Source organism: Odocoileus virginianus, chromosome 17 (assembly GCF_023699985.2).
Source record: "Odocoileus virginianus isolate 20LAN1187 ecotype Illinois chromosome 17, Ovbor_1.2, whole genome shotgun sequence".
Classification (NCBI taxonomy): domain Eukaryota; kingdom Metazoa; phylum Chordata; class Mammalia; order Artiodactyla; family Cervidae; genus Odocoileus; species Odocoileus virginianus.
This window is the reverse complement of record NC_069690.1, coordinates 44,715,955-44,739,195: the sequence shown is the minus strand read 5'-3', so window position 1 is coordinate 44,739,195 and position 23,241 is coordinate 44,715,955. Positions and strand designations below refer to the sequence as shown.

General features: G+C 49.8%; 1 protein-coding gene across 5 annotated transcripts; it reads right to left on the bottom strand.

The window, feature by feature from the left end:
- Window positions 1–1,509: 1,509 nt before the first annotated feature.
- Window positions 1,510–22,367, bottom strand: KIF18B (kinesin family member 18B). 5 transcript variants are annotated; one of them, XM_070479644.1, is made up of 17 exons: window positions 22,280–22,367; window positions 17,785–17,906; window positions 12,875–13,201; window positions 12,166–12,323; window positions 11,744–11,848; window positions 11,452–11,562; window positions 11,174–11,371; window positions 10,544–10,720; window positions 9,855–9,929; window positions 9,615–9,715; window positions 8,802–8,979; window positions 8,318–8,445; window positions 4,910–5,115; window positions 4,157–4,682; window positions 3,188–3,467; window positions 2,585–2,688; window positions 1,510–2,349 (listed from the first exon to the last, which is right to left on the bottom strand). In XM_070479644.1, the coding sequence occupies exons 3-17, from the start codon at window positions 13,191–13,193 to the stop codon at window positions 2,286–2,288; spliced, it is 2,730 nt and encodes a 909-aa protein (XP_070335745.1). In that variant the 5' UTR covers window positions 13,194–13,201; window positions 17,785–17,906; window positions 22,280–22,367; the 3' UTR covers window positions 1,510–2,285. The 5 variants fall into 5 exon arrangements, with proteins under 5 accessions (XP_070335745.1, XP_070335744.1, XP_020729150.2 ...); XM_070479643.1 differs by lacking the exon at window positions 17,785–17,906 and having other exon boundaries at window positions 22,280–22,361; XM_020873491.2 differs by lacking the exon at window positions 17,785–17,906 and having other exon boundaries at window positions 3,188–3,277; window positions 22,280–22,361.
- Between the last annotated feature and the right edge of the window lie 874 nt (window positions 22,368–23,241).

The following is a 23,241-nucleotide window of genomic DNA, read 5'->3' as shown; positions in this document are numbered from 1 at the left end:
CCATCATGGAGTCTTTGTACATTTAATGGGTCACCCGAGAGCACATTTTGCACCACAGAGCCACGAGTGTTTGCCTAGCGAATGGTTGGCTGCAGAACAACCTTGTCAAGAGTGACCTCTTCCCCTTGTCAGCGGCCCCCAGCCCAAGTGACTTCCGCCTCCTGCAACAGAGCCTGTTGTGTGAAGCTTGCCCTCCTGGCCCTGGTTACCAGCTGCTTTGCTCTGTGCACATTGCGCCTCCGCACTTGCAGGGGTGATGGTGATGATCAAATGAGATAATGTGTGTGAGGGCCCCAGGAAATGGGGAAGTTATTCAGTGTCGATCCAACCAGCAGGAAGCGAGGCCTCCTGAGGTCAAGGCGACATGCCACGCTGCTGAGGGCTCCAGATGTGAGGCAGTGACTGTTTCTGTGGGAATCAAGGCACACGGGGGGAAAAAACTCATTAAGACTAATTGGAGAGGAGGAAATCCCCAGCTCACGGAAAGAAATGATGTCTGCTCACTTCTAAAGGGAAGCAGCTCGGTGTCATGCATAGATCTAACCAGACCCCGATCTGAGTCCTGAAGCTGCCACTTGCCATCTAACTCCGGGCACGTTTTGTTAACCTTTCTGTCCATTTCCTCATTATACCGTGTAAGGTCGTGAAGTTGTGAGCTGCCTGCAGCCAGTAGGAATGCAGGGTACCCCTTTGCATGCTCCGCTCCTCCAAAAAGGCATGGAAACTGAGCGGGGAGGGATGCCCCAGGTAGAAGGGGAGGAGGCACCCCCAGAGCAGTTTGAAATTAGCGGCATTATTTACATACTACTCACAAAGTGCTAAATGCCTTTAACATGTTTGTTTTCAGAAGCAATTTAAACACAAGATTCTTGTAATTTTGTTTACGCTATTCATTCATGCAGTCAGCCACGTTTTCCTGGGGAGACTAGGTAAACTTGGGTTGAACTGTTGCAATCCGAATGAGTGGAGAGGAGAGCCACAAATGACATGGGGAGTGGATTTTGGAGCTACAGGGAGGAGGATTGTGGTGGGTTCAAGCAGGTGGGGGCTCAGCCTGGAGTCTTATTAAGACCTGGGGTCCACTGAGACGCTCTCCCTGATGGTGGAACTTTGGGCAACCCATACCCAGGTTGTAGGAGGATGGAACGAGCCTTCAAGTACGATCACATCTTCACTCACTAAGAGAGAACTTTAGTAGAGGGTGGTGCTGCAGAATAAGGGGCAGGTCCCACCAGGAAGGATGCAAAAGGAGGCAGAGGGGGGATTTTGTTATACTCAGACGCTTCTTTAAAAAAATTTTTAAAAAAGATTGTTTCGGGACTTCTCTGGCAGTTCAGTGGTTAAGACTCTGCGTTGCCACTGTAGTGGGGCAAGGGTTCGATCCCTGGTCGGGGAACTAACATCCCACATCTCCCTAGGTCACATAGCCAAAAAAAAGAGTTTCTTGAGACCTTAAAGAGTCAGAAGAGGTTGCCGTCCTATCTAGGTATACAGAGAGAAAAACACACCACAGATGGAGATGGTTTATTGATCATTTTAATAAAAAAATATATATCCACCAATATATATATGTGTGTGTGTGTATGCAGAAATAAATGATCAGAGGATATAAACCCAAGTATTAATAGCTCTTACATCGAGGTGGTAGCATTAAGGTTTACACTTTTTCTTACACTGAGTGTGTTATCTTGTTTACAATAGGGTAAAAATGATTAACTCTTTTCATTTGGAAATCAAGGCACCATTATCGGCATCATCGTCAGGACTGCTGCAGGGGGCTGGGCTCTTGCTTCAGGCTGGGGGGACGGGGCTGAAGAGGACTTTCTCTTAAAAGCCAGAAAGAGCCAAGCTGGGACTCTCCCCCATCTGCTCCTCTTCCCATGCTCACCCCTCCTCCACTGCACAGAGCCCTGTGTTAGGTGGGGGGTTGGGGGGTGGGGGAAGGAGGGTAGGAAACAAAGCCCCCCATAGCTAGCTTCCTGCCTGGAGGGCATTATAAACTAGGGGGGAATGATGACAGCACCCTTTAAAATAGCAACACGTTAGCACTCACAAATGAATATATACACACTGAGAAGCTGAGTGTAACAAGAGATTAATAAACAGGGCGAGTAGCAGAATGAACGGCTGGGGGAGGACTGTTAATAAAGAAAGAGGGTGTTGGCGTTAATTGCTCTGAGCCAGGAAGGCAGGTCAGGGCTCCTGATGCAGGCGGCTCCAGGGACCAAGAGGGGCCGGGCGGTCAGGACACCTTGACAGAGCAGCTCCCAGCTGACAGCGCTCCCTTAACCCCCATCAATTCCTTCTGGCTCTTCTGGTTTCCAGGGTAGTGAGGGCTGGAGGGGGGCTCTGCAGGCCAGTTGGATGAGGGGAGGTCGGGAGGAAGGAGAAAATGAGGCTATATCCCACCATTCCCTTCCCCCACCCTAAAACCCATGTCTCCCCTCCTACCAGGGTCCCTGAGATGCTTGGAAGGACCCTAGGCCCTCCTCTCGCCCGGGTCTCAGCCCACCCTGTCCCCTCCTACTTCTTGTCTCCATCTGCCACTGTAGCCCAGACCATCCTGCCCCCAAATGCCAGTCACCTGGGATTGCCAGGGGCCCAGCTGGCCTCTTCAGGGTGGTGCTGGGAAGGCGGGCAATGCGGCTGCGGCCCCGGGCAACTCCCAGTGAGCGGGAGACGGAGGAACTGTAGGGGAAGGAATGAAGCAAGAAAGAAGGGTGGGAAGGTCACAGCCAAGTCTGTGGACTATGGGGGGGCGGGGATGGGGGGATGGGTGGTGGTGAGAGCTAGACATGGAGCCTTGGGAGCAGGGGGAGACTGAGCCTCCGAAGGAAGGGGAGCTGAGTGGGGTCTGAAAGGGAAGTAGAGGTGAGGGGTGGGCAGTCCACTGCCTGGGTTATCCAGTGAACACTCCACGTCTCCCTCGTGGGGAGGGGGCCTGCAGCCTTTACCAAAGGAGGGAGACACCCACCTCTAGTATAATCCCGTAATAGCAGGAACCTGGGACCCTCAGTCAGACAATCAGACCCTTGCCCTGCTCACAAGACCCCCCACACTACTGGCTCCCAGGGGTCCACACACACACACACACACACACGTGCAGGACCTGTAGTTTGCCTGGGCATCTGCTGCCCTGGTAAAAGCTCCTTCTCTGCCCCCACCCCACACATCCCCCCAACCTCACCTCACAGCACGCCTCTTCTTGCGGGCTGAGGTCCCGGGGAAGGAAGATGCTGGCTTGGGGCCCTTCATGGTGAACAGGGGCATGGGGCCGCTGGGGAAGGAGGGAGACGAAGAGATCAGAAGGGAACCAGAAACGGGTGCCAGCCACTACCCCCTCCGGCGCCCGGCTGGCAGGGCCGGGAGGGTGGACAGGATGACCTCTGAGGTTTCTTCCTCCCAGGACGTGGATTCCTCTCCCTGCCTCACTCGGCCTTGGCTGACAGTTGAGTGACAGCCCTGTTCTGGGAGAACATCCAGGTGTCAGTCTGTGGCGTGTCCGGGGAACTGGAGTTCAGACAGTTTCACCCTTCCACCTGCCTGGCTCTGAGCTTGTTACCAAGAGGGGGGTTCGGGCTGTGGGAGGGATGTGGGAGTGGGCAGCCTGCCACCCTCGGCCTCCCGAGTCCAGGTTAGTCTGCAGCCTGTTTGCGGTCCTGAGCTGGCTGCTGCTCCTCCGCCCTGCCATGCGGACAGAGGGTGAGGGGGAGAGCGGCTTTCCACAGGAAAATGCTGAATAAAGTTTTCTCAGGATCCCCCTCCCTTCCCAGTTCCAGATGCTGGGCTGGATCTGGGGTGGAAGTGGTGGAAACACGTATTTCTCAGAGGAACACAGAACTCAGGCCAGGCAGAGTGGGGTGGGCACTCCAGGTTAGTTCCTACTCTTTGCTGGCAGGGGGCTTCTGTGAGCTACTGTGGGCCCGTCACAAACCAGCACAGAGCTGGCGGCTCTGAAGTATAGACAAGGCAGGACCCCCAAGAGAAGCCATGCCTCAACAGAAACTCATCCATCTGAGCCTGGATGCTGGTCAGACCCAAGGGAGAGAGACGTAGAGTCAAGTCCAAGAGCGGACTGTCTCCTCTTCCCCTTGGCAGCACCTCTGGCCCTCGCTGACCCCTGACCCCCTGCTGGGAGGCTAGAAGGGAGACTCACCTGGGGATGAAGGGCTGATCCAGCCTGTTCAGCTCCTGGGGCACACTGTCCCAGCCAACACATTCGTGGAATCCCAGCTTTGCAAGGGGCTCCTCGGAGAGGTCAAAGGTGGTGTTGAGGTTCCGAGAGGGCAGGGGCAGAGGAGTGGAGCAGTTCTGCAGAGCGGAAGGGCCCAGGGGCACCCGGCTTTTGATGACGGTGGCTGGGCAGAAGCGAGGGGATGGGCAGGGGGAGGGGGCCTTCTTCCCCGTGGGGGTGCTGGGCCCACATGGAAGCCGAGCCTCAGGCAGGGTCCCCCTCCTCAGGCAGGGCAGGAGGGACTGGCGCTGGCGCTTGGTCCCCAGTTTTGGGGCTGGGGGGCTGTCTGGCTCTGAGGGGCTCGGTCTCCTCCTCTTCTTCTCTGTGGCCTCCCGAGATGCCTGGGGTGGAGTGCAGCCTGGCCCGGGTGGGACCCCCAGAGTGTGTGCGAGGCCACTCAGTTGCCTTGCCATGGTCCGAGTCACGGGGCCCGAGTATCCTGCAGACTCTGGGCAGAGAGGAGGAGGGTGTGGAGAGGGATCAGGGGTTGAAGGGAGAGGAGATTCTAGAATCGGGAGACACAAGACAGGCAGCAGTGCCTGACTCCTCAGGTCCGCGTGACTCCTGGGCCTCTCTCTGCAGATGCCCGTGATCCCAGGGGTCCAGCCTCCCACCAAACTATGCATCTGAGGCTCTGGCCTTGGCAGAAGGAGGCAGAGCAGGCCTGAGACTCACTTGACTCTGAACGCAGTTCTTGAGCCAGAGGTGCCTTCCTGGCTGGGCCAGGCTCCCCAGAAACCTCCCCTCCAGGCTCAGCGTTTTCCTCTCGAACCAGCTGCTGCAGCGTCTCAAACTCTGCGATCATGTCGGGGGTTAGGAGGTTGGCTGCTTGGAGCAGGGAATACTGGCGCTGGGCCAGGCACAGCACCCTCAGGGCCAACCTGGAAGAGAGGCAAGGGGGTCCCCACCCCGCCTCAGCACACGTGCACTGGACCTCTTCTGCCTTGACGGGACTGCCTGTCCAGTCTCATCACCCTCCCAGTTGTGCTGAAGACCAAGGCTGGCAGAGATGACAGCGGGTCATGGTGGGAGGCTTCACCCACTAAATATGTGCCCTGACAAAGACAGTACTCAGGAAGGAGGAGAAGGGCACTAAGTGGCCTTGGAACGTCTGAGTTTCCTCTCAGCTCTGCCACCTGCGAGTGCTGTGGTCTTGAGTAAGTCCATTTCCCAGGGGCCATGAGAGGTCGCAGGGAAGAGGCCAGCTCAAGCCAGACCAACAACTCAAATTCCGGCTCCAACACTTCCCAGCTGTGTGACCTTGGATCACCTCGCACCCTCAGTGTCCACATCCCTAAAATGAGGGTAACACACGCAGCTACCTCATAGGATTGCTGGGAAGATGAAATGGGTTATTTTTAAAATTTTTGGTCATGCCTGGAGGCTTGCGGGATCCTAGTTCCCTGACCAGGGATTGAACCTCGGGCCCTCAGCAGTGAAAATTTAGAGTCCCAACCATTGGACTCCAGCGAAGTCCCCAAATGGGTTATTATGGATATAAAACATTTAATGAGTACTTGGTACATACTCAGCACTGTAAGGTTAGCTAATTATTATATTCTCTAATAATAATAATCATGCCATCTACCTCATTAGGATAAGAGGAGAATTAAATAAGACAGGCATGTTGATCTAGGTTCTGAGGAGACCCTCAAAAATGCATTCAGCCTGCACTTTCTATTTAACAACTGGGATCCTGAAAGAATGTGTGTGTATTAATATGTACTTCGCATGCACTGAGGGGCTATTTAAAGGAAATTATGAGGATAATGTGATTATTGATGTTGTAAATTTAGATTCTAATAAAGCAAATTTTCTTTCTGTGAGGCACACCTATGATAAAAGAATAAACACAATTATCTCAGTGGGGATTATTCATGGCCAATCATTCATCCTTGGGTAGCACGACCTGCCTGGGCATCTCTGAGCCCCCTCCTCTGCCCTCAGTGCGTGCACAGGGAGCCCAAACTCATTCCATAAAGCAGCCTCCAGGCCCCTTTGAAAGAAGGCAGGATATAAATTAAAAAGGACACCGCAGAAACTCATTCTATATCTGCCTGAGCCACAGATTATATGAAAATAAGACAACGGAGAAAAGTGGGCATCTGGGGACAAATGCTCTGACTTGGCTGTCAGATGACCCAGGTCTGACTCCATCCCTCTCGTCCTGTAGCCCCGGCAAATGGGGAGCTGGTCTATATCACGAGTTTTCAATTTAGGTTTCAAGAAATCCATCAGAGGACACTTTTAATGGAATAGCTCTGCTTTATCTGTTCTACATATTAGACCTCAGGATAAGATTTCATTTGAAGACAGGGCTTTGCCGCTAAAAAAAATTCTGAAAAACCACTGAACTGGAAAATCTAAAATCTACTCAGTGTCCCGGTGGTCTAAGATTCTAAATTGTAAAGTCAAAGTGAAATTATTTTCGATTATCTGGTTGTTAGGGTGTTCCCAAGTATCAGGGGCTGCGGATCTAGAATGTTCCGCAACCCCTGATACTTTGGGTCTTCCATCACTTTTATTAGTATCTGTTATGAGCCCTGCTTCCCTGGTGGCTCAGTGGTAAAGAACCCGCCTGCCAATGTAGGAGACACACATTGGATCCTTGGGTCGGGAAGATCTCCTGGAGAAGGAAATGGTAATCCACTCCAGTATCCCTGCCTGGGAAATCCCATGGACAGAGGAGCCTGGTGGGCTACAGTCCATGGGGAAGCAAAAGAGTCAGACACGACTTAGCGACTAAACAACATTATTAGCTCTGGACTGTGATGCCCAAGTCGTAGCCAAGGTTGAAGCCACTTGTCAGAAACTACAAAATCAGAGGCAAAGCAGAAACGAGAACCCTGGTGTCCCCCGTCTTCGCAACAGGGGACTCCAGGCCAAGAGACCCTGAGTCATCAATGGCAGCCCGTGGTTGTTCCCTGAGGGCCCAAGGGGCATCCCGCCAGTACAGTCCTGCCACTCCTGGGCCCTGGGGAATCGGCAGCAGGAGACAGATAATAAGCCACTGATTATTCAGGCTGCAGCATTTTTGCTGAGTCGGGAACAGACACTCCTCAACAAGAAATAAAATTAAACAGGCCCTTCTGTCCGGAAGCTTTAAATACACAGCCTAGCGTGAGGCGTGCTGTGGAGGGAGGTGTTGAGTTGGCAGCAGCAAAGCTAAGTAGCAGAGGATTTATGTTCTGGGGGCCAAGGAAGAAAATACTAGCAGCACCTCTCTATTAAGCACGGAAAGAATGGTCCAAAAGCCATTTCTCTCTGGGTTTGTATTTACTTCTGAGGACAAATAGCCTCAGTCAATCTGTCGATGAGACAGACGACGAACACCTGACTCAGGAAGGCTATCCCATCCTCAGCGGCCGCCCAACTTCTCTTGGCTGAGCACGGGCAGCTTGGCCCTTAGACTGGAAAGCATAGCTCCAGCCCCAGGCAGCCCTGCCCTACCTTGGCATCCACCAGCTGTCTGTATGGAATTTGGTGTTTTGCTTCCCTCTTGTCAAACTGCCAGCTACACAAAGTAATAAATAGAGATGCTGCTACGTAAACAGAGTAGGCAATAATATCAAATTGTTGACAGCAGGTGTGGGACAATTGGATGACAAAAGACTTGCTTCTTGGACTTCCCTGGTGTGGTGGTTAAGAATCCGTCTGCCAATGCAGGGGACAAGGGGTTTGATCCCTGATCTAGGAGGACCCCACTTGCCTTGAAGCAACTAAGCATGTGCACCGCAAGTGCTGAGCCTGCTCTTGAAAGCCCATGAGCCGCAACAAGAGAAGCCTCTGCAATGAAGAATATTCACTGCTTTGCCGCAACTGTAGAAAGCCCATGTGCAGCAATGGGCAGCCGGAAAAAAAAAGACTTGCCTCTTTAACTAAAACAGAAACAGAGTTTCTATGATATGCTTGGCACCACTTCTTCCAGGGAGAATTCCAGGGTCAGAGGAGGCTGGCAGGCTACAGTCCATGGGGTTGTAAAGAGTTGGACATGACTGAGCAACTTTCACTTTTCTCCTTCCAGGGTGCCTGGACCCATTACCTCCCGCCTCGGAGCCTGGAGAGGAGCAAGAAGATACCTACTGCTTAGAACGGTCCCTGTCCAGGTTCGGTGGTGGGAGGTGGTCCACGACTGGCTTGGGCTGCGTGGTCAGGTCAGGGGACCTGGGCGATTGGCGTCTGAGGTTCTGTTCCGGCACTTGGGTTGGAATCTAGAGACGAAGAGCGTCACAGGTAGAGAGTCCAGGGCAGCCTCCCTCGTTTTACCTGCATAGCTCCTGAAACCCACCCATCCTCCGAGAGCGGCGATGACAGCTCCCGGAACCACCTGGTCCTAGTACGGTCCTTCTCTCTCCCAGATCATGTCCTCCCTCCCTCCTCCCCTTCTGGAAAAACACAGGCTCCCTGCTTTCAGACACACCGAATCTGACTAGTTCTTCCTGCACAGAATCTGAAAGTCTCCGATGACTGAGATATAAGCCATCCAAGCAGAGAAGCCAGGGCTGAAGGGACCCAAGAGTTGGAGGAGAGGATTTTCTTCCAATATTCCACCAGTTCCAAGCCCTACCTCCTTGGCCAGGCCTTCGTTCTTGTCCTCCGGGGGCTGCTCCCTATGTGAGGAGTTCCCGTCCATGACCTTCTCCCCTGGGGCCTCTGACCCCAGGCTCTCCTCTCGAAGGACTGCTGACCCTGGCTGGAGCTCTGGGGTGCAGGGCTGACTGGGGAGGTGGGACGGTGAGGGGCGGCTGGGGAGGAAAGGAGAGGTTTGCGAGGTGTGAAGCGGGGCCAGGTGGGAACAGCAGGGAGGGGCAGGCTCTCTGTGGCTTCAGATGGTAGAGTCTGTAAGGGGTTGGATGCTCAGGTAACAGGTGGGTAGTAGCTGAGGGTGAAGAAGGAGTCAAGGATTTTCTGGTTTAGAAAAAAAAGACGTGCGGGCACGTTAAGTCACTTCAGTCATGTCCAGCTCTTTGTGACCCCATGGACTGTAGCCCGCCAGGTTCCTCTGTCCATGGGATTCTCCGGGCAGGAATACTGGAGTGGGCTGCCATGCCCTCCTCCAGGAGATCGTCCCAACCCAGGGATCGAATCTGCTTCTCTTACATCTCCTGCATTGGTAGGCAGGTTCTTTACCACTAGTGCCACCTGGGGAGCCCAGAAAACAATGACATCCACCCCTTGAACGCACCTTCTTGTGAATAGCAGATGCTGCTTATATGGACTGGGGTGTGATTTACTCCTCCAGCACAGAACATTCTAAGTGACAATCAGTGTTGGGCACTGAACAAGAATTCCTAACCCCAGGTGCCAGAACAGAATCGAGGAATCCTAGCCCTTCATAGGCTGGGGAAAGGACGGGGCAGGATAGGGTGGCAGAACTCACGGCTGATGTGGAGGGCCTGACTTGGGGGACCGTGGAGGGTCATGCAGTGGGGCCTGGGCTCCTGCCTCATACACCCGGAGCTTCTCCCTCAGGGCGGCCACCTGGAACAAAGTGGCCCGACCCCTCAGAGCCCCAGCTGAGCGCAGGGTGGTGGCAGAGCACCCTGGCGACACCCCAGTGCTCCTGACCTGCACCCTGAGTGCCCTGCCCCCCGGCCAAGCTCCCCAGGCGGCGTCTCACCTCAGCCTGGAGCTGCTGGCAGACGGTGGCATACTGGCTGATGTGACAGTCCAGGCTGATCACGTTGCTCTTCAGCTGAGGTGGGGACACAGGGGAGAGATCTGTTTGTTTATTCAAAGCAGCTTTTGGCAACTACTTCCAACGGCCAGACACTGCTAGGCACCTCACTCACACCCCGGCTGCTCACCCTCAGGACTGAGGAAACGGGGAGGCCAGGGGCTCACCTAACACGGTAGGAGGAGAGCTTGCATTTGACCCCAAGACCCCGGGCTCCCTGACCCATATGCTCTCCCCAGCCCAGGGGCTTTGCAGCAGTGGATCTGGGAGTCCCAGGGCTCTCTGGGGGAGGCGGGGGAAACTGGGCAACTCTGCTTCTATCTGCATTATATGTTGTTTTACTAAAAATAAGGGCCTGCTGCTAAAAACAAATCTGACAAAGATCACTGGCTGACACTCGGCCACTCCCTTCTGTTGCCTTCCTCTTGAGATAATTCAGCCGCAACCATCCCAGTGCTGTGGTATTTGAAGGATGAAGACTGGGTCACCTGCTCCTCTGGGCCTTGCGGGAATGCTCGCTCCACGTACTGGAGGAAGCCAGGGGTTCCTGCCCCCTCCTCCTCCCAGTCTGGGGGCTCCCCCAAACACCCCTGCACCCCCACCCCAGGCTGGCCGTCCCGGCAGGCACGCACCGAGAGTTTGATCTCCTTGGCCCGGTCAGCATATTTGAGGGTGTTGTAGGTGTCCTCGTAGGTCAGGCTGGACGGGCTGATGGCAGCGATCATCACAGTTCGGCAGTTGCCCCCGATGGAGTCCTTGAGAAGGCGGGTCAGCTTGCTGTCCCGGTATGGCACATGAGACTTTCGGCCCTGGGGGCGGTGAGTGGGCGTGGAATGTCCAGACTAGACAGACCCAGGCCGGGACTCGGTAGCTTTGGGGTTTTTTGGGGGTATTTTTATATACATATTTTTAAAAATTTATTTATTTGGCTGTACTGGCTCTTGGTTGTGGCATGCGGGATTTAGTTCCCTGACCAGGGATGGAACCCAGGTCCCCTGCATTGGGAGCATGGAGTCTTAGCCACTGAACTTCCAGGGAAGTCCCTGTTTTTGCTTTTGTTTTTTTTTTTTTTCTGACTACCTGCTGGGCTTGCAAGATCTTAGTTCTCCAACTAGGGATTGAACCCGGGCCACTACAGTGAAAGCACCAAGTTCTAACCACTGGACCACCAGGGAATTTTGACCCAGGGCTGGAGGAAGGGACCCTCGTCCTTGGCACTGGGCTGTTGCCCTGGGGAGGAGCCTGGCTCTGTGTGGCTTTACCTTTGCGTCCGCCAGGGCGTTGAGGACGTTGATGAGGGCCAGCAGCGAGCGGTTGATGTTGGCTCCCTCCCGCAGCCGCTCCCCTTTGGCGTGGGTGCTAGATGCTCGCTCTGAGCCCGCCAGGTCGATGAGGCTCATCTTGGCCACACGAAGGGCCTGGGTCAGGCCTGGGATCCGGTCCTGCTGCTTCACGAAGATCTGGGGGCAGATGGTCGGGGTGAGGGGGTGCTGGCCACCAGGAGTCCAGACTCAGGTCCTGGCCTGTGGCCCCTGCTCACCTGGAAGATGGCATGGGAGCGGGAGGACGTAGCATTGGCGTCAGTGGGGTGCTGCGTGCGGTTACGGTTCCCCTGGGTCAGCATGCCCAGCAGCTGCTCAGCCGAGGTCGGCTGCAGAGACACGAGGGAAGGGGGCTGTAGTCTCTCCAACCAGGCGCCTTTTCCCCAACAGAAGGGCTGCTCTTCGGAACCAATGTCACCCCGACAGGATCCAGGATGTCCCCAAACTGCCTGGTGAGGAGATCCCGGACGACCAGTGGGGCTGCTCGTCCCACCTAAGCCCAAGTCTTACCTGGTGGAAGGAAAGTCCTTGTACCACCACCCCTTTGTCGGGGTCCTCACGGATGGCAAGGGGCCCCTTGGGCTCCAGGAGGTCGTGGATCTGCTCATTGTACACCTGAGGAGAAAGGAAGCCAGGGAGGGGCCTGGTGGAGAGGCTGTCTCTCCCCTAGGGGGCTGGGGGAGGGCAGAGCTCCTGGGCCAGAGACAATGACAAGACAAGCTTGGTGAGTGGCCCTTGAGAGATGACGTCACGTGACGAGTAGGGTCGGTTCACACGCAGTCTCTCTTGGAGCTGTGTCCACCCTCTGGGCCCCTGTCCTCCCACTTCCTACTACCCTCTGCCCCTCCGGCCTACTCCACCCCACTCCCTCTTCAGGTGGTTGTGAGAATGAGGGATGAGGCTGCCCCATCCTGGGGCGCCAACAGCCATACCTCCAGGTAGCTGATGAGCACCTCGAATCTCTTCTCCTCCCGGCAGGCCTCGAGTCTTCTGTACAGCTCCATGGTGGTCAGGTACATGATGCCAGGGTCCCCCTCTCTTCCCAGCATGGTGTGTGTCTTCCCGGCCCCGGTGGCCCCATAGGCAAACACTAGAGAGGACAGAGTCGGGAGCAGGGTGGTGAGCGGGCTCCCCCGGTACGTTTCATCCGGTCCACCCCTCCTTCCTCCTCAAACCCCTTTCCTTCCTTCCTTCCGTGTGCACGGTTGCACTGCTCCCACCCACCCGCAGCCCCCCTCCCCGTTCCCAGCTGTCGAGTTCTCCGTGTCCACTCCTGGTCCCCCTGTAGGCCTCTGGACTTGAGGGCATGGGGGTCTCCACCATGGGTGGAAGCTCGTCCCTTCCTCAGGGCACCTTCGCCAGGCTGGGTAGCTTCCTCTATGGAAGGCCTACAATTCCTTCGCTCACTAATGGAGCTCAGTTGACAAGCACCTCCTTGAAAGTGTGATTTTGTGGCGTGTCTTCTCCCCGCTCTAGACTGTAAGCATCCAGAGTGCAGGAACCCTGTCTGTCTGACCCATTGTATCTCAGGGCCCAGCACAGTGGCCCCCACACAGGAGAAGACTGAGTGAGGGGCCCACAGGGAAGGCAGGGCCAGAGCCTCTTTCATCTGGTACCCAGCGGACGGGGAGGCCGGCTCACCTGAGCAGTTGTATCCCTGGAGGAAGCTGTCCAGGATGCTGTGGGTGGTGTGCTGGAACACGTCCTGTTGGGTGGCCGTCTCACCGAAGACCCGGTCAAAGACAAACGTCAGGTCTTTGCCCTTCTTCTTGGGGCCATCTTGGCCACTGCCCCATTTCAGGCCAAGGAAGCCCCCATCAGGCTCCTCAGGGTCGAACACCAGCACCCGCTCATCCACCAGCTGAACCACAGGCCGCCGCTGACTCTCCAGCTCCTTCTGAGTGGGGGGCCGCAGCCGCACCACGACCCGCAGCATGCTGTCCTCCACCGCCATCACCATGGCAACACCTGGGCAGAGAGGCGATGGAGATGAGGACCAAGCTGACTCAGGCCTGACCAGGTATCCCTCAGTCTAGTATTCAGGGGCCTTCTCCCACCTCCTCTACAGCTCATCTCCGTTTTATACCTCGAGAGAATAAAAATATTGATGCCAGCACCAATTACTAACAAATATCTTTCTTCTTCCCTGGTAGCTCAGCTGGTAAAGAATCCGCCTGCAATGCAGGAGACCCCAGTTTGATTTCTGGGTTGGGAAGATCCTCTGGAGAAGGGACAGGCTACCCACTCCCATATTCCTGGGTTTGCCTGGTGACTCAGACGGTAAGGAATCGGTCTGCAAAGTGGGAGACCTGGGTTTGATCCCTGGGCTGGGAAGATCCCCTGGAGGAGGGTGTAGAAACTCCAGTATTCTTGCCTGGAGAATCTCCATGGACAGAGGAGCCTGGAGGGTTGCAGTCTATGGGGTCACAGAGAGTCAGACACGACTGAGTGGCTAAGAACAGCACAGCACATCTCTTTTTCTCTTGAAATACCACCCTTGCCATGTCCAAGTGACTGTATTGGAGGGCTTTCTATTATGTTCCACTAATCTGTCTATTCCTGTGCTAACACAATAGTTCCTTTTAAAAGGAACACCATTCCTTTAAGAAAGTTTTTTTTATTCCTTTATTTGACCACAGTGGGTCTTAGTTGTGACATGCGGGATATAGTTTCCCTGACCTGGAGTCGAACCCAGCCACCCACAATGGGAACATCGAGTACCAACCACTGACCACCCGGGAAGTCCCCACAGTTGCTTCTTATCCAGCAAGGCAAGACCTAACCCTACCCCCAGATTACTTTTTTATGATTTTCTTGGCTATTTTCAATCATTTTTTTCCTATTTGACTTTAAGAATATCTTTATCAATTCCATCTCCATCTCAGAACCAATTCCTCCTTAAAGAACCCAGTCGGGATTACAATTGGAATTAATATTAAATTTACATATTTATTTTATATTAGATGTTTTCATATAAGAACATGGCTATTACCTTTTGATTTGTTCAGGTATTTTTTGTAGATTCAGATATTTTCCGTCATATTTTTTTAATGTCATTGTTCTTTTAATATAATTCTCAAGTACTTTATGGACTTAATTGCTATTATGAATGGAATACCTTCCCCAGTCTCCATTTCCAGGTGGTGAACACTAGTAGGGAAAAACATGATTGATTTTTACATATTTGCCTTTTACCTACAATCCTCAAACTCTCTTATTAATTCCAACTGTTTTTTTATTAGAGCTTATTGAGTTTTCTAAGTACACAATTGTATATCAGAAAATAAGTTTTTTACCCTTTCTTCTCAATGATTATAATAAATATTATAATAATAATAATAAATAAATTCATTTATTGTCTATTAAATTCCCTTGAGTTAAATGATAATGATGATAATAGGGACCCCTGTCTTGTATTTTATCTTAAAGGATCTTGATCTTTTCTGCCTCACTATTTAGATATTAGTTTTTGACTTTTAGACAAATAGGTCATTATCATATTAGTAATTTCATCTGTTCTTATTTTTACTCAGAGTTGCTATCAGGAATATCTAGAACTTTATCTCATGCTCTTTCAGCGTCTCCTGATACGATTATATATTTTTTTCTCCTTTATTTTGTTGGCGTGGTAAATTACTTGATATTATTCTTGGCATCAAATCAATCAAGTATTCTTTTTTTTTTTAATATTTGTTTTTATTTATTTATTTGGCTGCGCCAGGTCTTAGTTGCAGCATGCAGGATCTTCCATCTGCATTTTGGCATGTGGGAGTTTTAGTTGCGGCATGCAAACTATTTAGCCACATGTGGGATCTAGTCACCTGACCAGAGATTGAACCTGAGCCACCTGCGCTGGGAACACAGCGTCTTAGCCACTGGGCCACCTGGGAAGTACCCCGACCATGCATTCTTGAAGAAATATCCTGCTCTGGCCATACTTGAAATTTCCAGTTTTCAAATGGTCAAACATGTCAACCTCTTCTTTTGTTACTTTTATGTCATATATAAGAAGACAGTTCTTCCCCAAAGTAATAAACACATTTTAAAAACATTTCTAATACTTTTCCTTTCTTACATTTCGGTCTTTATCCAGATGGAATTTATTTTTGTGTGTGCGAATGGTATGAGAATATTTCTAAATATCCTTTCTTTCCAAATGGCAAGGAATTATCTCAAGATCATTTATTAAACAGTGCATTCATTCTCCACTAATTTAAATGCCACATTTAACATAACTAAATTCTCATATAAACATGAACTTGTTTCTGGATTTCCCATTCTGTTCTCCTTTTCCAGTAACTCACTGTTGTAATTATTGTGGTTCTTACCACCTTACTGTTCTTTTTGTTGGCCATTCTTGGGCGGCTTATCTTTATATGATTTTAGAGTCAGCTTATGAAGTGCTATGAAAAATCCTGCTAAGATTTTAATTGGCATTATTTTGAATTTATAGATTAATATGAGAATTAGCACCTTTACAATATGAAGTCTCCCCATAGGAATACTGTATCTCTTTTCATCATTCACAACTTTATCATCTTTAGTAAAATTTTATTATTTTCCTCACATAAGTTCTGTAAATTTCTTGATAGATTTACAAATAGTTACTGTATAGTCTTTGTTATATTGGAAATAGGCTCTTTTAAAAATTACATTTTCTAATTCGTTTTGCCAGAATGTAGGAAAGCTACCGATTTCTGTATGCGGATCTCGTATATGCGGATCTCGTATCTGGCCACCTTGTTGAACTCCCTTATGAGTTCTATTAGATTGTCATTGATTCTCTTAGGTTTTTCAATTAAATGATGATAAGTCTGCAAATAATGACAGTTACTTTCTATTTTTAGCTCTTCTATATTTAGTTCCCCACCCTCCACTACCCATTAGGAATGGGTGCTAAATCTTATGGAATGCTTTTTTGGCACTTGCTAAGATGATCACACAGTGTTTCTCCTTTAGTCTGTTAGTGTAGAGGGTGACATGGATAGATTTCCTAATGTTGCCCTGGTAGTCATGCCAAAAGCTTATTTATGTATTCCCTCTTGAATTTCCCTCAGACCTTTCTGTGTGCTTTTTTCATTTCTCCTTCAAGCCAGCCTACCAAGGGTAGAGATGGAATTTCTGGAATGCAGGAATCACAGATATTCCTGGAAAAGTTCAACTCAAGTCTAGGAATATATTAATAGGAATGAGAAAAGGTGGGGGGGGTGGTGGCGCTATTTGAAGTCAGGGGGATAGGAATAGATGAATGCTTTCCCAGGAAAGACTAGGTTCTGCCAACGGGTCACCATTACCAAGGTCATTCAGCAAAGAAACGTGGGATTTCTACCTAATACTCCAGCAAACAACTCATGTTTTCCTTGGGGGAAGAGGCAGAACTGAGTTGATTTCAAACTCTTGTCCTTCACCCCTAAACTTCCCAACTTCTTCCCCACACAGAACAGAGATGTCAACCAATGATTATCTTTTTGAGTCTAATTAATTCTAGTCCTGTCTCAGCCATCAGGCCATCACAATAATAAACATAATAGGTAAGTGTCCATTCTGTCAGGAACTGTTCTAGACGCCTTACACATTTCATCTCCTTTTGACTGTTGCAACCCCACAAGATAGGTACTATTATTATTTATCTATTTTTTACTTTTGGGCCACACCTGGCAGCGTGAGGCATCTTTGTTTCCAGACCAGGGGATCAGAACCTCGCCTCCTGCAGTGCGAGCAGGGAGTCTTAACTGCTGAACTGCCAGGTAAGTCCTAATAGATACTATTCTCATAGTCATTTTTCAAGGACAAAAGTGAGACAGAAAGGGTTAAGAAACTTGCCCAAGATCCCAGTGGTATTGAGTGATGAATCCTGGTTCCAACCCAGGCAGTCTGGCCATAGAGCCTGCTACACTGCCTCATAATGACATTATATACTACGCTCTCATGCTCACATTGTTGTTAACAGTCCCTTATGTTTGTATAATAATTATAATCCCTTTCATGTAACTAGCATTATGCCTTCTGCAAACACTTTCAGATAAATGGACTGGACCTAATTTTCCACACTCAGAATGCCTGTTTCCTATCCTCGCATTCCCACCTCCAGGGAGCTTCACTTTTTTTTGGTTTCACCACACAGCTTGCAGGATCTTAGTACCCTGACCAGGGATCGAACCTGGACCCTTGGTCGGTGAAAGCATGGAGTCCCAACCACTGGACTGCCAGGGAATTCCTAGGAACCCTACTCCTGTGACCAGGCAAGTGAAGGCAGAGGGTGCCTGGTCCGACTGTCTGAGTCTACACTGGCTGCCTTAAGGCCAGTCCCAGCTCCGTGGAGAGGGTATTAGCTGAGGAGGATGCACAGAGCAGCGTCACATTCAAAGCAGGAAATTAAAAAGGGCACTGGCGGCAGCGTGCGCCTAACCTTTACAGTTCTCTCCTCTCCGCCTCCTGAGGGCCAGCGAGGCAGACTGTTTGCCTAATGAGATGTTTTCCTTCTTACCGAGAAAGTGCTGGGGGCGTGGGGTAGGAGGAGGGTGACACTGGCATGGCCCCAGTCAGGATACCTGGGTCCTGGTCTCTGCTTTGGTCTCTGACTGCTGGGGAGGTCTTTCCACCAGCCACACCTCGTGGATGTCACATCAGCTTCCCCCTTTGAGAGCTGGAGAGAACAGCTACTGATCTGCGCCTGCCCCAGGGGGATGGGAGATTAATGAGAGAACGTTTGTCAAGTTTGCTTTGATCCTCAGTTGGAAAGAGCATTTCAGCCCAAAGTACAAGGGAGATGATTCTTTAATAAGATCTTCAGGGTTCTGAGCGAGCCACAGTCACGTCCTGTTTCTAACCCGGGGCAGCTCATTAAAACCCGGAGGCTAGTTTGCTGCCAAGCTGGGGCTGGGAAGCCAAGATTCAGTTGTTTTCAGGGTAGCTGCCTCTGCCCAACACCATAGGGACGGATAGAACAAACAAACCCATGCTCATCAGAAGCCCCTGAAGAAGAATGCTTGAGGACTTGAGGGGTCTGCCTGCAGACACTGGGCGCTCAGAAGGCAGGTGCCTATCCTTGGGTGTTGCACTTTTTATAGCAGTTGTTGTGGCTCCCTTCATCGCTCCTTCACAACTCTAACACAGTGTTTCTTGTCCTTAAACTCCAAGAGATTAGGACCCTCTGCTGATGTAGTCTGTGCACCCCCAGGTAACTTGGAACCAAATCCAGAACACAGTAGATACTGTGTAATATTTGTCCTATGAATGAATAAAGGCCAGAAAAAGCAGGCTGAAGCCAAAAGCCTAAAAATAATTACAATTATATAATAGCTAACATTTATTGAGCACTTACTGTGTATCAGGCACTATGCTAAGTGCTTTACAAGTGTTCCATTTAACTTTCACAACAATCTCATTCTGTAGTTATTGATACAATTGTTACATCCCTGCTCTACAAAGCAGATTGAGGCTCAGGAAGGACCTTGTCACATGGCTGGTAAGTAGCAAGGCCAGAACTTGACTTTGTCCTGTCATCAGAGGCACTACTCTTCATCCAAGGCTGTTCTGCCTTCTACCTGGGCTTTTGCAGGTCCTACGTCCCCTCACTTTAGTAACCATGGAAAAACGTCCAAAGATGACTGTTTCTTTCTATGGGTGGTAGTGCAGAGATAGCACTGTGTTCTTTTGTTTTTTTAAATAGACAAAACTGTAACTAAGGACAGTTTTGTTTATTGTTTTCTAATCATTTTTTATTCTTATTGTCTTGCAGGCTAGGACATTTATTTTTCTTGTCTAGCTAGGACCTTGGGTACAATTTTGAAAGCAGCAATAGGGGCTTCCCTGGTGGCTCAGTGGTAGAGAATCCACCTGGCAAAGCAGAAGACACGGGTTCGATCCCTGGTCCAGGAAGATCCCACATGCTGCAAAGCAACTAAGCCTTCGTGCCTGTACTATTGAGCCTGTGCTCTAGAGCCTGGGGGCCACAACTATAGAATGCATGTGCTGCAACTACTGAAGCCCTTGAGCCCTAAAGACTGTGCTTTGCAGCAAAACAAGCCACCGCACCGCAACCAGAGAGTAGCCCCCGCTTGCCACAACTAGAGAAAAGCCTGCACAGCAAAGGAGACCCAGCACAGCCAAAGAGAAATAAATAAATACAATTATACAGACCGAAAAAAAAAAAGAAAGCAGCAATAGTGAGCAATCTGATCTCTTTCCTGATTTTATAGGCAATGTTCCTATTATTTCACTTTTTTGTTGGTTTAAGGAGACTTGCCTCTATTTCTGAAGTGAAGTGAACATCTCTCAGTTGTGTCTGACTCTTTGCGACCTCGTGGACTATACAGTCCATGGAACTCTCTAGGCCAGAATACTGGAGTGGGTAGCCATTCCCTTCTCCAGGAGATCGTCCCAACACAGGGATCGAACCCAGGTCTCCTGCATTGCAGGCAGATTCTTTACCAGCTGAGCCACAAGGGAAACCCAAGAAAACTGGAGTAGGTAGCCTATCCCTTCTCTAGGGGATCTTCCCAACCCAGGAATCGAACCGGGGTCTCCTGCATTGCAGGCGTAATCTTTACCAACTGAGCTATCAGGGAAGCCCACCTCTAGTTCCACTTACCATTAAAAAAAACATAAATGGTTATTGACTTGTACTTTTGTACCTAATGGATTGCTTTTTTTTCTTTTATCTGTAAATATGTAAATTGTATGAATAGATCTTCTAGCACTGAACTATTCTCCCATTTCTGTGATAAATCCAATATGATCATAATATATTTTTAATACATTGTTGGCTTTGGATTACTAATATTTTATTTCAGATTTTTACGATTACATTTACAAAAGAGAATGACTTGAATTTTTCTTTGCCTCACTTTTGGTATAACAAAATAGACTGGAAATGTTTTCTTTTCTTTTTTTGGGGGGTAGAGCTTCTACATGTTTAGATGCCTGTATATTTCTGGTGGAATTTGGTGGGGTTTTTTGGTGTGTTTGAAGGTAGGTGGCGCTAGTGGTAAAGAACCCACCTGACAGCATAGGTTAGAGGTAAACAGCCTGTTGAATCCCTGGCTGGGGAAGATCTCTTGGAGAAGGGAATGGCAATCCACTCCAGTATTCTTGCCTGGAGAATCCCATGGACAGAGAAGCCTGGCGAGCTACAGTTCATAGGGTTGCACAGAGTCGGACAGGACTGAAGTGACTTAGCACCTCACGGCATGGCACAGAAGGTAGTTTTTAAACTAATTAAATTTCTTCAGTAGTCCTAGGTTTGTTGAAAATTTTCATAGCTTCTTGAATCAGTTTTGGTGAGTTGTTTTTCATAGAAATTTGCCCAAAAGCATCATCAAAAACGGTTCCCATTGAAGTCTTTCTCTTTTAATCTTTGAGTAACCAAAGTTATGTCCCTATTTTAATTCCTAAGGTCATTTTTTCATGTTTCTTTTCTTTAGTCTTAATATTACCAGAGGTCTGGCTTTTTTAATTAGTCTTTTCAAAGATACAGTTCTTGGCTAAGTTAATCATCTCTATTATATAGTAAAATTCTATTTCATTAATTTTTGCCCTTAACTCATTTTATTTTCTACACTTCTGTTGTTCTGTTCTCTTATTAAAATCGGATATTTGCCTCACTTTGAGCTTGAAAAAGAAAATGTTCTAATGTAAGCATTTAAGACTATAAATTTACCTCTAAGTGTTCTTTAACTGCATCACCCAAGTTTTATAAACAGCATTATCACTGTTTCATGCTAATTATTTTTAATTACAATAATGATATCCTATTTGACCGAGTCATTAAAAAAAATTTTTTTTAATCCAACTGTGGGTTTATTCTTTTTTCTTTTGTATCTTAAGCTTGACTGCTTGTGGAAATAGAATACGGTTTGTACAGTACTCTGAAAACTCTTTAGATTCACTTTGTGGCCAGATAGAGACAATTTTTATAAAGACCTCTAAATATATGCTACTTGCATACTCTTTTCTTAAAAAAAAAAAAAAATGGAGCTAGGCTGGATAACAAATATAAAGAGCAACAAATTGAGACACTTTAAAATCTCTCTGAGGGTGGAAGACTTCAATCATGAAATAGGCAGAGAAGGATTGGATATGTTGGTAGTTGTTTGAAGCATGGAATTTGGTGACCAGAAAGGATAGTGATGAGACTGGAGAAAGCAGGGTAACATCCAGGAGAAGCTTATACAGAAAAATGTTGTGGATTTTCTCCTCGGAGCTAAGCTTAATTTCTCTGCTTCCTAACCTGTAAAATGTAAATATAAGTATCTATGCCATTGGGTTGTTGTGAGGATTAAATGAGTTAACCCAAACCTGGTAAGTCAATAAATGTTAGCCAACATAACCAGAATTGGTATGACCTACTGGCATTCCCCCTGATACCAGAAGAACCACAGTCTGAAGTTAAAACAAGCAAACAAAAAAACCTATTTCCCATGACAGACCAAGCTTATGTATTCCGTGTGACTTCAGTACCTTAAAGAATCAAAGCTAAGAGAAAAGGCATCCTAGAAACAACAGAACGCCTGGTGTTCTGTCATGCAGACGTTCTTTCATTCCTTCCTTTATTCAATCAAATATTTACTAGGTGCCCCAGTAACTAAGTTACGGCCCCTGGCACAGTTCTGCAAACAGTTCTGCATAGCTGTACAGCGAGGGTCTTAGCTACTCCATGCAGATGTGCAGAGTCCCACGTCTCCAGTCCTAGCGCGCGGGAGGACCCAATTCTTCCTTACGTGTGAGTAAGAAGACCTTTCCCAGAGCGGATGTACAGAGGGCTGGGCGGAGGTGCAGACGTGCGCACCCCAGTCAAGGTCCCGTACAAATAAGCAGAGGGTCCAGATCTCCCGTGCAGGCATCGAAGGAAGCGACTTCTCCCCGCATCGCCCCACGCCGTGTTCGGCGAGGACCACCCAGGACCTGATTGGTCTTCAGGCTGCACCTCCGTATACAGCACAGAGGCCCGGCTCCGGCTTCCGCCGCCGCCAGCAGCTTGGTCGGCGCGTCCAGACCTGAGCGCAGGAGCCCGCGGAGCCGGCTCAGCCGTGGGCCAGTGCTTACCCTTCGTCGGTTCTCCGTCGCTGGTGTCGCCGCTCGCTGCAGGGTCCCACCGCAGCAGACCGGAAACCCGGACCACCGGAGATCGCCCCCTCCCCAAGTACCCAACCCGTGCCAACCTCCGGCCCGCGCCGCGTGTTCAAATTAGCCGGGTCGGCTCTTTCGCGCTTCCCATTGGTCGCCGCCCGGATCGCTGATTGGCTGTTTCCTAAGAAACAAAGTACAGCTCGGCGGCGGCGGCCGTTGTCCACAGTGCGCTTGCGCACTTCGCCTTCCGGCTTGCTGGAGGTTAGAGGCCGAGTACCTGGGGCTGGACCGGTCGGAAGGAGCAGCAAAAATCAGTATGAGGTAGGGATACCTAGGGGGCCAGTTACGGCCTGTCTCAGTTGCCCCAGGGACTGAGTTCGTCACCAAATGCAGCAGCCAGACGTCAAACACGTTTTCAAACCTACATTTTCTGTGGTCTAAGTCGGCGTCCACTTATCCAAAAAGGGATTTTCAGTTGCTCTCCAGGGTTTCTTCTCTTCCGTGACCATCCGAAGAATGAACTTCAACCCGGCGGAGGCAGAGAATGGCCCACTTGGCTTTAAAGTGTCAGGATTATCATGGACAGACTGTTGCATATGAGTAGCGACACTTCAGGGCACCGCTGGTCAGCACTGTCTCCATCCTCCACAGCCGCCAGCTACTTGGATTCTGGTGGGCCGCACTCATGCTGATCCCCAACCTCGGGTTTTGTGGAGGTGGAAGAGAGAGCCTTGTATTGTAGTCAGGAAGTCTGATTCCAAACACTAGTGACGGAATCATCCATTAGTGCTGAGACTGTGGAAGTCACTTCCACTTCTCTGGCTGCTTCTTTCTCATCTATAAAATGGGACAAATATCCTGCCCTTCCGACTTATCAGAGCATGGATGGAAAACCATCTTAAGCCTCATCATATGAAAGGGGATAGCTATCTAGTCTG

What these genes read in the sequence shown, in the direction of transcription:
- KIF18B (XM_070479644.1), bottom strand. Translation starts at nt 13,193, where the DNA reads ATGGTGATGGCGGTGGAGGACAGCATGCTGCGGGTCGTGGTGCGGCTG. An exon ending in TGCTCATCAGCTACCTGGAG is followed by an intron (nt 11,849 to 12,165) that starts GTATGGCTGTTG and finishes CTTTCTCCTCAG; the next exon opens with GTGTACAATGAGCAGATCCA. An exon ending in AAGGACTTTCCTTCCACCAG is followed by an intron (nt 11,563 to 11,743) that starts GTAAGACTTGGG and finishes GTGTCTCTGCAG; the next exon opens with CCGACCTCGGCTGAGCAGCT.